General features: G+C 43.5%; 1 protein-coding gene across 1 annotated transcript in view; it reads left to right on the plus strand.

The window, feature by feature from the left end:
• The first annotated feature begins 3,568 nt into the window (after positions 1-3,568).
• The window catches only part of LOC115133654 (microtubule-associated protein futsch-like), a 225,581-nt gene continuing 214,280 nt past the window's right edge, over positions 3,569-14,869 (plus strand). Inside the window, exon 1 of the mRNA XM_065021938.1 lies at positions 3,569-3,789. Within this exon, the coding sequence (XP_064878010.1) occupies positions 3,703-3,789 (87 nt within the window). The 5' untranslated portion in view covers positions 3,569-3,702. The remainder of the gene's footprint in view (positions 3,790-14,869) is intronic.

Raw genomic sequence — 14,869 nt, forward strand, 5'->3', positions numbered from 1 at the left:
GATTACTGATTGATGTTTCCATTTCTATGATGCAGTATGATTACTGATTGATGTTTCCATTTCTATGATGCAGTATGATTACTGATTGATGTTTCCATTTCTCTGGTGCAGTATGATTACTGATTGATGTTTCCATGTCTGATGCAGTATGATTACTGATTGATGTTTCCATTTCTATGATGCAGTATGATTACTGATTGATGTTTCCATTTATCTGATGCAGTATGATTACTGATTGATGTTTCCATTTATCTGATACAGTATGATTACTGATTGATGTTTCCATTTCTATGATGCAGTATGATTACTGATTGATGTTTCCATTTCTATGATACAGTATGATTACTGATTGATGTTTCCATTTCTCTGATACAGTATGATTACTGATTGATGTTTCCATTTCTCTGATGCAGTATGAATACTGATTGATGTTTCCACCCCTTTGGTATGTCTGGCACTGGTCAGAGAAAGTAGGGAGGAGGGGATCAGAACCTGGCCTCCTTCTTCATCTGGCTCTACCCCATCCCTCACTCCTCTCAGTGGGCAGTGCCAACACACACAGGTGTGCCCTCTGGCATGGCGGGCATGCTGTGCCAAAAGAGCTGGTAATGGAAGCAGAGAAACAAGGCAATAGACACACATGAATGCATGATGCATGCACACAAGCTGGGCACACACAGTCAATGTCAATCACTTCTCTATAGACACACAATCTTAGATTACGCAGGAGTGTTAATCGGACAAGACACACACACATGTATTAATGTGTGTGTGTGTGTGTGTGTGTGTGTGTGTGTGTGTGTGTGTGTGTGTGTGCCAGGCATGCACACGTTGGCACAAAGAGGGTTGGGTTGGTTAATCTGTGCACCATATAATGTATTTGCACACTTGTGACCCTCTCTTTAATTGGTGTTAGCATTAAGCTAATGTAGAGTGCATGGGACCCAGTCACCTACAGAGTCATGTGCCTTCATTGTACTGTATAGCTGACATACATATCCCTTTATAGGTTTATAAGCTTTATTGTACTGTATAGCGGGCATACATATAGATTTTCAAGCTGATTTAAGTCAAAACTGTGACTAGGCCACTCAGGAACATTTCATGTCTTCTTGGTAAGCAACTCCAGTGTATATTTGACCTTGTGTTTTAGGTTATTGTCCTGCTGAATGATGAATTTCTCTCTCAGTGTGTGTTGGAAAGCAGGTTTTCCTCTAGGATGTTGCCTGTGCTTAGCTCTATTCCGTTTCTTTTTATCCTAAAAACTCCCTAGTCCTTGCCGATGACAAGTATACCCATAACATGATGCAGCCACCACCAAGCTGCATCTTGTTATGGGTATGAGTGGTATTCAGTGATGTGTTGTTTTGGATTTGCTCCAAACACTATTCAGGACATAAAGTTACTTTTTTTGCCATATTTTTTGCAGTTTTACTTTAGTACCTTATTGTAAACAGGATGCATGTTTTTAAATATTTTGTATTCTGTACAGGCTTCCATCTTTTCACGCTGTCATTTAGGTTAGTATTGTGGAGTAACTACAATGTTGATCCATCCCCAGTTTTCTCCCTTCACAGCCATTAAACTCTGTAACTGTTTTAAAGTCACTATTAACCTCATGGTGAAATCCATAAACGGTTTCCTTCCTCTCCGGCAACTGAGTTAGGAAGGATGCTTGTATCTTCGTATGGGTGTATTGAAACACAATACAAAGTGTAATTGATAACTGCACCATGCTCAAAGGGATATTCAATGTCTGCTTTTTTTGACCCATCCACCAATAGGTGCCCTTCTTTGCGAGGCATTGGAAACCTCCCTGGTCTTTGTGGTTTAAGCTGATGGACCTTACAGATAATTGTGTGTGTGGGGTACAGAGATGAGGTAGTCATTAAAAAATCATGTTAAACACTATTTTTGCAACTTATTATGTGACTTGTTAAGTTTACTCCTGAACTTATATAGGCTTGCCATAACAATTTTTTTTGTAAACAAAAAATTGGTAAAAATGTCTATAAACATATTTCCACTTTGACATGATGGTGTATTGTGTGTAGGCCAGAGACAAAACATCTCAATGTAATCCATTTGTAATTCAGGCTGTAAAAACAACATGTGGATGTGAATACTTTCCGAAGGCTCTCTATCCCTTCATAGGTTTATAAGCGGCCATACGGCACAGTTTTATTCATCAGCTAAGGGGGGGTGAGTTATTAGTTATGGCTAACATCTGTCCCCAGCATGGTCACCTCACATGGCCCTCTCTGGGAGCTGTCACTGGTGGTGATGCATTGGGAGGGAGGAGGAGAGAGGAGGGGAGGAGGAGGAGGAGGAGGAGGAGTAGAGAGGAGGGGGGGAGAAGGTGTCTGGAGCGGAGTTACCAGACTGAACCAGGAATAGGCTGGAATCACACGCTTGAACGATGGGATTTGGAAGTGATGAACAGAAATATAGGAGAGGGGGTGTAGGGGTGGAGGGTGTAAGAGAGAGCGGAGGGAGAGAGTGTGAGGGAAAGGAAAGAGAGACAATGAGAGGGGAGATGAGTTGGTGAGAGAGAGAGAGAGAGAGAGAGAGAGGAGATAAAGAGCTCTCCCTTCATCTCTTCTCGGTTTCTTACTCATATTTTTCTCTTCCGTCTCGTTTTGTCATAGATCTCTCTTGATCTCCATATCATCAATGTGTGAGGGAGGGATGAAGTAGAGAAGAGAGAAGGAGGGGGCTCTCCTCTATGTTAATGGGATGCTGTTTCAACAGTGGTGCCTCCTGGTCATAACCTAAGGCCATCATTAAGACATAGAGAATCTGTGTTTTCAAAGGCACCAATAAAGCCTAGATTGTATTTAGGGAGGGGTTGGGGCACACACAGATTTAAGATATAGAATAGATGCTCTCTAGAACCAAAAAAAGGTTATTCGGCTGTCTCCGTAAGAAAACCCTTTGTAGAACCCTTTTTGGTGGCAGGTAGAACCCTTTTTGGTTCCCCGTAGAAACCCTTTCCTCAGCAAACGAAAAGGGTTCTACCTGGAACCAAAAAGTTTTCTCCTATGGCGAAGGTTCGACAGAACCCTTTTGGAACCCTTTTTTCTAAAAGTATACAGTACTTTGAAAACAAAGACAGCAATGGACGACTGGGTTTTATTTTGAAAAGGGAGAAGGATAAGGTTGTAATGCTGAAAGTTGGTTGTTATAGTTGCTCTGTTTTATGAGTCATTTTAAAAGCATTGTTGCTTGATAAAAAGCAGTTAAATAAAGCCATTTATATGGCTTTGTTGATCCTACTTAGTGTTGTTCTCCACTAGTTTCACCACATAGGTCCCCACCTCGATTTGAAAAATAATCCAGAAACCAATTGAGCGCTGGTACACTTTACTGGTGTAGTGACTGGGAGAAATCTGGTTTGCCAGCACACACTCTTCAGATAAACATTGGTGGCAGCTGCTGCCATGGCAACACCATTGTGGTTTTTTCCCCCTCCCTCCCACCCTGCTCCTCACTCTCCTGCCCCCCTTCCTCTCTCTCGACTCTACCACACCCCCGTCCCTGGCTGGTCGCTACAGAAAACCGAGGGAGGTTGGGTAGAGAGAGCTCTGCTGGTTGAGAAGAGCTGAAGAGTGCCACTTCAGTGGTTTTCACTGGAGGAAAAAAGAGACCGAAAGAAAAAGAGGAAAAGAAAGTGAGTGAGTGTGGTTGGATTGGTGGTAGAGGATGAGCGAGGACTCTCAGTCCCACTACCGGATGGAGGCTGGGGATAGGCTCAACGGGCTTGGCCAGAGGAGGAAGAGACCCAAAAAGGTACAATTAAGATGGACAACATGGGCTGGCTGACACACCTCTGACCTGGTTAGCCTGTTAGTATTAGTGGTGGATTAGCCCTGGAGCTCCAGAGGCTGAAGGGTCCAGGGGGAGGTTGAGGTCTGTGAAGCTGGCTCTGGAACTCTGTTTGAGGGCAGCAGCTACTGCTTGCAGCTCCTGTCCCTGTGGCTGGGTAGTTGGCTGGTGGAAGCTCAGCGCTACTTGGATGCTGGTGTGGAGCGCTCACCGCTCTGAGGAGGCTGCAGGTGTAGTTAGGAGTGTGTGAGTGTTTGTGTGTTGGAGCTTAGTTGTTTTGGATATTGGAAAAGCATCATTGGTGGGCTTGATTTGTGATGATGGGTGTGTGGCTGATCTTTACAGAATAAAAGCTGTTGGAGAAGTGCTGGTAAGGGTTTTCTCTTCATTTTCTCTCTCACTCTCCCTCTCTCTCTCTCTCCTTCTCTCGCTCTCTTTCTCTTTCTCTCTCGTGTGTTTTTGTTGCTGTGCACACCTTTGTTAGGGTGGAGGCTACTGTCACAAACTGACAAGGGTGGGTCCCTGGTCTTTGTGTGTGTGTACAGTAAGTGCAAGTGTGTGTGTTTGACTGAGATCATCTAGATATTATTTTGCTTCCATAAGAACCTGCTTCCAAGTGTTCTTCTTTTAAAATAATGATAATAATAATAATAATATTATAATAATATATAATAATAATATAATAATAATTATAATATAATAATAATAATAATATAATCTCTAAAATAGCATCTCTCTCTCTTACATTGCCTGAGCAAGTGAAATAGATAATAAACAAATGAAATAAAGTGAAATAAAAAAAGGACAATAAACATTACACTCACATAAGTTCCAAAAGAATAAAGACATTTCAAATGTCATTATGTCTATATACAGTGTTGTAGTGATGTGCAAATAGTTCAAGTTCAAAAGGGAAAATAAATAAACATCAAATGTAGGTTGTATTTACAATGGTGTTTGTTCTTCACTGATTGCCCTTCTTCTGGCAACAGGTCACAAATATTGCTGCTGGGATTGCACACTGATATTTCACCCAGTAGATATGGGAGTTGATCAAAATTGGATTTGTTTGAAATATGTGTCTCTAATATGGTCATACATTTGGCAGGATGTTAGGAAGTGCAGCTCAGTTTCCACCTCATTTTGTGGGCAGTGGGCACATAGCCTGTCTTCTCTTGAGAGCCTGGTCTGCCTTCGGCGGACATTCTCAATAGCAAGGCTATGCTCACTGAGTCTGTACATAGTCAAAGATTTCCTTAAGTTTGGTTCACAGTGGTTTTCTCATTATATGGTTGGGTCTAATTGTGTAGCTATTCTGGCGACCAGCTTGCTTGGGGACCAGCTTGCTTGGGGACCAGCTTGCTTAGGGGCCAGATTGCTTAGGGACCAGCTTGCTTAGTGGCCAGCTTGCTTAGGGGCCAGCTTGCTTAGGAGGCTCTTCTCCAGGTTGATCTCTCTGTAGGTGATGGCTTTGTTATGGAAGGTTTGGGAATCGTTTTCTTTTAGGTGGTTGTAGAATTTAACGTCTCTTTTCTCGATTTTGATAATTAGCGGGTATCGGACTAATTCTGCTCTGCAAGCATTATTTGGTGTTTTATGTTGTACACAAGAGGATATTTTTGCAGAATTCAGCATGCTGAGTCTCAATTTGGTGTTTGTCCAATTTAGTGAATTCTTGGTTGGTGAGCGGACCCCAGACCTCACAACCATGAAGGGCAATGGGTTCTTTAATCTATAACTGATTCAAGTCATTTTAGCCAGATCCTAATTAGCATGTCAAATTTTATGTTCCTTTTGATGGCATAGAAGGTCTTTCTTGCCTTGTCTCTCAGATCGTTCACAGCTTTGTGGAAGTTACCTGTGGCGCTGATGTTTAGGCCAAGGTATGTATCGTTTTTTGTGTGCACTAGGGCACTGGTGTCTAGATAAAATTTGTATTTGTGGTCCTGGCAACTGGACCTTTTTTGGAACACCATTATTTTGGTCTTACTGAGATTTACTGTCAGGGCCCAGGTCTGACAGAATCTGTGCAGAAGATCTAGGTGCTGCTGTAGGCCCTCCTTGGTTGGGGACAGAAGCACCAGATCATCAGCAAACAGTAGACATTTGACTTCAGATTCTCTATTCGCTATTCTTGTGCCCTCGCCAATTCGTTGATATAGATGTTTTCTGAGGGTGGGGCTTAAGCTGCATCAATGTCTCACCTCCCGGCCCTGTGGAAAGAAAAGTGTTTTTTTGCCATTTTGAAAGTTGTTTTTACATGCCATTTTTAACCGCACAGAGGCCCTAATGCCAATTTGTGTGTTAATGCCAATTTGTGTAGCAGAGGCCCTAATGCCAATTTGTACCCTAATGCCAATTTGTTTTAATGCCAATTTGTGTATAATGCCAATTTTTGTGTAGCAGAGGCCCTAATGCCAATTTGTGTAGCAGAGGCCCTAATGCCAATTTGTGTAGCAGAGGCCCTAATGCCAATTTGTGTAGCAGAGGCCCTAATGCCAATTTGTGTAGCAGAGGCCCTAATGCCAATTTGTGTAGCAGAGGCCCTAATGCCAATTTGTGTAGAGGCCCTAATGCCAATTTGTGTAGCAGAGGCCCTAATGCCAATTTGTGTAGCAGAGGCCTAATGCCAATTTGTGTAGCAGAGGCCCTAATGCCAATTTGTGTAGCAGAGGCCCTAATGCCAATTTGTGTAGCAGAGGCCCTAATGCCAATTTGTGTAATGCCAATTTGTGTAGCAGAGGCCCTAATGCCAATTTGCCCTAATGCCAATTTGTGTAGCAGAGGCCCTAATGCCAATTTGTGTAGCCCCTAATGCCAATTTGTGTAGCAGAGGCCCTAATGCCAATTTGTGTAATGCCAATTTGTGTAGCAGAGGCCCTAATTCCAATAATAATGCCAATTTGTGTAATGCCAATTTGTGTAGGAGGCCCTAATGCCAATTTGTGTAATGCCAATTTGAGGCCCCAATTTGTGTAATGCCAATTTGTGTAGCAGAGTCCCCTAATGCCAATTTGTGTAGCAGAGGCCCTAATGCCAATTTGTGTAGCAGAGGCCCTAATGCCAATTTGTGTAGCAGAGGCCCTAATGCCAATTTGTGTAGCAGAGGCCCTAATGCCAATTTGTGTAGCAGAGGCCCTAATGCCAATTTGTGTAGCAGAGGCCCTAATGCCAATTTGTGTAGCAGAGGCCCCAATTTGTGTAGCAGAGGCCCTAATGCCAATTTGTGTAGCAGAGGCCCTAATGCCAATTTGTGTAAGAGGCCCTAATGCCAATTTGTGTAGAGGCCCTAATGCCAATTTGGCCCTAATGCCAATTTGTGTAGCAGAGGCCCTAATGCCAATTTTGTGTAATGCCCTAATGCCAATTTGTGTAGAGGCCCTAATGCCAATTTGTGTAGCAGCCCTAATGCCAATTTGTGTAATAATGCCAATTTGTGTAGCAGAGGCCCTAATGCCAATTTGTGTAGCAGAGGCCCTAATGCCAATTTGTGTAGCAGAGGCCCCAATTTGTGTAATGCCAATTTGTGTAGCAGAGGCCCTAATGCCAATTTGTGTAGCAGAGGCCCTAATGCCAATTTGTGTAGCAGAGGCCCTAATGCCAATTTGTGTAGCAGAGGCCCTAATGCCAATTTGTGTAGCAGAGGCCCTAATGCCAATTTGTGTAGCCCTAGAGGCCCCAATTTGTGTATGCCCTAATGCAATTTGTGTAGCAGAGGCCCTAATGCCAATTTGTGTAGCCCTAATGAGGCCCTAATGCCAATTTGTGTAGCAGAGGCCCTAATGCCAATTTGTGTAGCAGAGGCCTAATAATGCCAATTTGTGTAGCAGAGGCCCTAATGCCAATTTGTGTAGCAGAGGCCCTAATGCCCCTAATGCCAATTTGTGTAGCAGAGGCCCTAATGCCAATTTGTGTAGCAGAGGCCCTAATGCCAATTTGTGTAGCAGAGGCCCTAATGCCAATTTGTGTAGCAGAGGCCCTAATGCCAATTTGTGTAGCAGAGGCCCTAATGCCAATTTGTGTAGCAGAGGCCCTAATGCCAATTTGTGTAGCCCTAATGCCCCTAATGCCAATTTGTGTAGCAGAGGCCCTAATGCCAATTTGTGTAGCAGAGGCCCTAATGCCAATTTGTGTAGCAGAGGCCCTAATGCCAATTTGTATAGCAGAGGCCCTAATGCCAATTTGTGTAGCAGAGGCCCTAATGCCAATTTGAGTGGAACGCTTTTTTTAAATCAACAAAGCATGAGAAGACTTTGCTTTGTTTTGTTTGTTTGGCAATTAGGGTGTGCAGGGTGAATACATGGTCTGTTGTACGGTAATTTGACATTTGCTCAGTACATTGTTTTCCCTGAGGAAATGTACAAGTTTGCTGTTAATGATAATGCAGAGGATTTTCCCAAGGTTGCTGTTGACGCATATCCCACGGTAGTTATTGGGGTCAAATTTGTCTCAACTTTTGTGGTTTGGGGTGATCAGTCCTTGGTTCCAAATATTGGGGAAGATGCCAGAGCTGAGGATTATGTTAAAGAGTTTAAGCATAGCAAATTGGAATTTGCTATCTGTATATTTTATCATTTCATTGAGGACACCATCAACCCTACAGGCTTTTCTGGTAGTCTTTAACAGTTGATTCTAAGATTTGTATTTTATCATGTATATGTTTTTGCTGTTTGTTCTTTGATATAGAGACAAACAGATTGGAGAAGTGGTTTATCCAGACATGTCCATTTTGGATAGATAACTCTACGTGTTGTTTGATATAGAGACAAACAGATTGGAGAAGTGGTTTATCCAGACATGTCCATTTTGGATAGATAACTCTACGTGTTGTTTGATATAGAGACAAACAGATTGGTGAAGTGGTTTATCCAGACATGTCCATTTTGGATAGATAACTCTTCGTGTTGTTTGATATAGAGACAAACAGATTGGAGAAGTGGTTTATCCAGACATGTCCATTTTGGATAGATAACTCTTCGTGTTGTTGTTTGTTAAGAGTTTTCCAATTTTCCCAGAAGTGGTTAGATTCTATGGATTCTTCATTTAAATTGAGCTGATTTCTGACGTGCTGTTCCTTCTTTTTCCGTAGTGTATTTCTGTATTATTTTAGTGATTCACCATAGTGAAGGTGTAGGCTCAGGATTTCTGGGTCTCTATGTTTTTGGTTGGATAAGGTTCTCAATTTCTTTCTAAGGTTTTTGCATTCTTCATCAAACCATTTGTCATTGTTGTTCATTTTCTTAGGTTGTCTGCTTGAAATGTTTACATTTTATAGGAAAGCTGAGAGGTCAAATATACTGTTTAGGTTTTCTACTGCTAAGTTTACACCTTCACTATTACAGTGTAACATTTTGTCCATTAAGTTGTCTAGAAGATATTTAATTTGTTGTTGCCTAATTGTTTGTTTTGTAGATTTCCACCCTACTTTCCTTCCATCTATATCGTTTCTTAATATTATTCAATTCCTTTGGCTTTGATGCCTCATGATTGAGCATAGCTCTGTTCAAGTAGAGTGTGGTTTTGATGTGATCTGATAGGGGTGTCAGTGGACTGACTGTGAACGCTCTAAGAGACTGGGTTGAGGTCAGTCTCTCTCTTTCTCTCTCTCTCTCCCTCGCTCTCTTCTCTCCATCTTTGCCATATCTCAGGGTTATACTCATAGGCTAGAGGATGGACTTCAACATGTATTAAATATTCATCTTCTTGTTGTGTAGCGGATGAAAAAATACAAATCAATGGAGATTTAGGTGAAGCCGATTTCATGAGATGCTAAGATGTAGCACTTTTTAAAGAGCGACGTGGATTTGATGTAGAAGTGGAAAAGGCTGGTGATGGAATCACATTAAAGCTGAATGCACAACATTGAGTTCCAGGTTTTTCACTTCTCTGTGGATCTCTGGATACCAGTTGGGAGATTAGGAATCAATGTTTGAATTATTGATACACTCCCTCACCCTTGCCTCCCCTCCCCCTATATATCTCTCCCTCCCTCCATCCCTCCCTCCCAGCGGTACCTTTTTGCAGCACCAGTGACCGAGTAATGGGTCTATCAGATTGTTGATCTGTGCTGTCTGACTCTCCTAATCGCAGGGCAATTGACTCAGAGGGAGGCTGTCTGCTTAAGACTGATACAATGCTGCAGTTATAATGTGTTACAGTGCTCAGCCCCACGGAAACACACACACACATAGAGACACACACACACACACACACACAGACACACACAGACACAGAGAGAGAGAGAGATCAGAATTTGGCATCATTAAAGTTATAACAGTTGTATAGCACTACGGTATGGTGAGTTGTTGGCTCTCCTGTGTCGATGCCTTTGAAGCTCTCTAATCTCAGCGTTTCATTTTTACTGTTAAGTCTTCACTTTCTGATTGATTCCCTGTCTTTGAAATAATACCCTGGTTGGTCTAAAAGCCCTGAGAACTGTACTTTCCAGTAACACACACTCACGCGCACTCACATGCTCACACACACACGCTCACACGCACACACACACACACACACACCCTTTTCAAGATGAAAGAGACAGTTAATCTGTTTGCTGATGAAGGGGGGTGTCATTTTCTGATGAATAAAGTGTGATCTCTTGTTCTGGCTGCTGTCCTGCAGTTCAAGGGCGTCTCCAGTACTGCGATGTCGTTGTATTGTTACAGTGGAAAGAAACAAATACTCTGGGATTTTCACCTCTGTTTGTCCGTGACACTCGTATGCTTGTTGTAAGATCAGAATTATGGTTAGAAAATGAATCTCTGTTTTCAACAGGGTAGCTAGCAAGCTAACGCTGTGATCTCGTTTCCGGTCTCTATCACTCTGTTTCCTCCTACTCTTTCTGATCGGCTTGTCAATCATGATCAAATAACTGTTACACGTCTAACAAACATTTCCCTTCAAAAAAAATCTCATCATAAAACGATATAACTAAGACCTGAAGAAATACATAAATAATGAATGAACATGGTCTAATTAGCTACCTGATGAAAACTTCATTTCCCCCACGCTATCCTATTGGATCAGCCTCACCAGCCATCCAGGTGCAACAAGACATTAGCAGACGTGGCCTCGAGGCATCAGCACTGTGAAAGTAACTGTGCAGGGGAAATCTCCATTTTAAAAGTTCATATTCTGTTAACTCATACCCAAATAATGTTGTTGACTCGTCCTATACTGGAAGGTGGAAAGTGAGATATTCGACTCCCGTGGTTGGAAGGTGGAAAGTGAGATATTCGACTCCCTTGGTTGGAAGGTGGAAAGTGAGATATTTGACTCCCTTGGTTGGAAGGTGGAAAGTGAGATATTTGACTCCCTTGGTTGGAAGGTGAAAAGTGAGATATTTGACTCCCTTGGTTGGAAGGTGGAAAGTGAGATATTTGACTCCCTTGGTTGGAAGGTGAAAAGTGAGATATTCGACTCCCTTGGTTGGAAGGTGAAAAGTGAGATATTCGATTCCCTTGGTTGGAAGGTGAAAAGTGAGATATTTGACTCCCGTGGTTGGAAGGTGGAAAGTGAGATATTCGACTCCCGTGGTTGGAAGGTGGAAAGTGAGATATTTGACTCCCGTGGTTGGAAGGTGGAAAGTGAGATATTTGACTCCCGTGGTTGGAAGGTGGAAGGTGAGATATTACAGAGTTTGCACTGCACTTCACAAATGCTGTGATTGCTAGCTGCTGGTCGATCCTAATGGGAGAAGAGGCATCGACCGCCCTCGCAGAATTACTGGGCCGCTTGAGTGTCCTCTCTGATTTGCGTCGGAATAACTCCCCAGACAAATTGGCGGCGTTTAACAGATGATGGGCCTTCAGAACTAAGTGCCTTCAGGTGTTCCGGTTCACCGCTCATCTTCACCAGTTAAAAGGAGTAGAGAGAAAGTTCTGTTTTAAGTATGTATGTGCTCGTCGTGTTCAATAGTCTCCAACTCCACATCCTTACTGCCTCCATTCTAAAGGACAACACAATGTGATTATGTTCCACTGGTTGAGGCGAGCATCCGTGTGTGTGTATGTCTGGGTGTGTGTGTGCGTGTGTGTGCGTGTGTGCGTGCGTGTGTCTAGTACCTCATCTGTCTGTCTGGAATAATCTCTTGTTCAATAAAATGAGAGACAAGGCCAGACAGGGGTGAGGGGGGCTAGCAGTATCCCCACCCTGCTCTCTCACTCTCCTTCTCTCCCTCTCCCCTTCTCTCCCTCTCCCCTTCTCTCCCCCTCTCCTTCTCTCCCCCTCTCCTTCTCACCCTCTCCCCTTCTCTCCCCCTCTCCTTCTCGCCCTCTCTCACTATCTCCTCTCCCTCTCTCTCTCTCTCTCTCTCCCTTTCTCCATCTCACCTTCCTCTCACTGTCTCCCTCCCTCTCACTGTCTCCCTCTCACTGTCTCCCTCCCTCTCACTGTCTCCCTCTCACTGTCTCCCTCCCTCTCACTGTCTCCCTCTCTCCTCTTCCTTTCTCCTTCTCTCATCCCTCCACAAACATCCCACATCCCTTTATCTATTGTCTCGATATGCAGAGGTGAAGAAAACAGAGGGAGAAAGAAAAAGAAAGAAAGAACAGACACATATCAGAGAACAGATAGAGATGCGATGGAGAGAATGAGAGAAAGAAAGTGAGGGAGTGGTTGGGATGGGGAGGGTCTCCTCTCTGCTTACTCTCTATCTGCTTGGGGGCCAGGCAGTGTGGTGAGGAACTGGTGGGTCTGGAGGTATCAAAACACCTCTCTGCTCCATAGACTACTCGAAGACTCAGACCATCATAGCAGTCTATTACTGAGAAGTGTTTCTCCATACTATTTATATAGACGCCAAGTTAAATCCCCATCATCATATGTAATGAACTGTGATCGACCCCACTCTATAGTGGACACACTGGACAATGCGTTATGACCCCGGGCTCTGTGCTGAGTGGTCTCCTGTTGACTGAAGCTCAGTCGTAAATGGCACCCCATTCCCTATATAGTGCACTACTCCAGGGCCCGTAGCGCCCTATTCCCTATATAGTGCACTACTCCAGGGCCCGTAGCACCCCATTCCCTATATAGTGCACTACTCCAGGGCCCGTAGCGCCCTATTCCCTATATAGTGCACTACTCCAGGGCCCGTAGCACCCTATTCCCTATATAGTGCACTACTCCAGGCCCGTAGCACCCTATTCCCTATATAGTGCACTACTCCAGGCCCGTAGCACCCTATTCCCTATATAGTGCACTACTCCAGCGTCCATAGTACACTATTCCCAAAAATATAGTGCACTACTACACTGTGAATCAAAAGTAGTGCACTATGTAGGGAATAGTGTACCACTGGGGACGTTACCAGAGAATGACATCCATAAAGCTACTCTAGAGTGCTATAGAAGAAAATGCTTACACTGACCTTAATGAACACTTTGCCTTCCTCCTGAATGTTGCTGACAGAGAACAGTCAGCCAAGGGTTAATTATGGATGAGGCGATCGATCCATTAGTAATGCCTTGGGACCCATTCCAAGGGTGCTGCTCCGGATCGAATGAGGCTCTCTGGTTCAGGTGACGTCAGGTGTTTTGCACTTTAGTGTTTTGGCAGCAGCAAATGGGAGGTACTGATTAAAATGCTGAGGACGGCAAGAGTGCTAAGACCTGTTTGTGTCCTTGAAGGTCAACATGATTTGGTTGTGATTCTATGGTTTCCCAAAGCTCTTATGAAGCACTTATGAAGCTCTTACCAAGCTATAGTGTATTCGGAAAGTATTCAGACTCCTTGACTTTTTCAACATTTTGTTACATTAAAGCCTTATTCTAAAATTTATTTTTGTTAAATTCCCTCAATCTACACACAATACCCCATAATGACAAAGCAAAAACAGGTTTTTCAAAATGTTTGCTAATTTCTTAAAAATATACAACTGAAATATGACATTTACATAAGTATTCAGACTCTTTACTCAGTGCTCTGTTGACACACCTTTGGCAGCAATTACAGCCTCGAGTCTTCTTAGGTATGATTCTACAAGCTTGGCACATATGTATTTAAGCAGTTTCTCCCATTGATCGGGTTCAAGTCCAGGCTCTGGCTGGGCCACGCAAGGCTGTGCGCTTAGAGGTCGTTGTCCTGTTGGAAGGTGAACCTTTGTCCCAGTCTGAGGTCCTGAGTGCTCTGGAGCAGGTTTTCATCAACGATCTCTCTGTACATTGCTCCGTTCATCTTTGCCTCGATCCTGACTAGTCTCCCAGTCCCTGCCGCCGAAAAACATCCCCACAGATGCTGCCACCACCATGCTTCACAGTAGGGATGATGTCAGGTTTCCTCCAGATGTGACGCTTGGCATTCAGGCAAAATAGTTCAATCTTGATTTCGTCAGACAAGAGAATCTTGTTTCTGGTCTGAGAGTCTTTAGGTGCATTTTGGCAAACTCCAGGTGGGCTGTCATGTGCCTTTTACTGAGGATTGGCTTCCGTCTGGCCACTCTACCGTAAAGGCCTGATTGTTGGAGTGCTGCAGAGATGGCAAACTCCTCTATTTTCTATCTTTCTCCCTCCCTCTCTCTCTCTCTCTCTCTCTCCCTCCCTATCTCATTATCCCCCTACCCACTCTCTCTTGCTACCTCCCCATCTTCTCTTAATCTCTTTATCCCTCTGTTTTCTCCATCTTCTGCTCATCTCTTTATCCCTCTTTTTTCTCCATCTTCTACTCATCTCTTTATCCCTCTGTTTTCTCCATCTTCTGCTCATCTCTTTATCCCTCTGTTTTCTCCATCTTCTGCTCATCTCTTTATCCCTCTGTTTTCTTCATCTTCTACTCATCTCTTCATCCCTCTGTTTTCCCCATCTTCTCTTAATCTCTTTATCCCTCTGTTTTGCCCTCCCCATTGAGTCTCCACTCTGTTTGTCTTGTTATTATTGCACCTGTGGCACATTTCTTCTCGTCACATCCTTCCCTTTCCAGATAGTTCCATCAGGAGTAGTGATACGCTCCTCAGGAGTGAGGAGACGAGGTTCCTCTCATATAACTAACACTTGGTGGAAGGATATGGAGAAAAGCAGTCAATGATACGAGGCAAATGGCTCGACTC

The sequence above is a fragment of the Oncorhynchus nerka genome, linkage group LG8 (genome assembly GCF_034236695.1).
Source record: "Oncorhynchus nerka isolate Pitt River linkage group LG8, Oner_Uvic_2.0, whole genome shotgun sequence".
NCBI classification, from domain to species: domain Eukaryota; kingdom Metazoa; phylum Chordata; class Actinopteri; order Salmoniformes; family Salmonidae; genus Oncorhynchus; species Oncorhynchus nerka.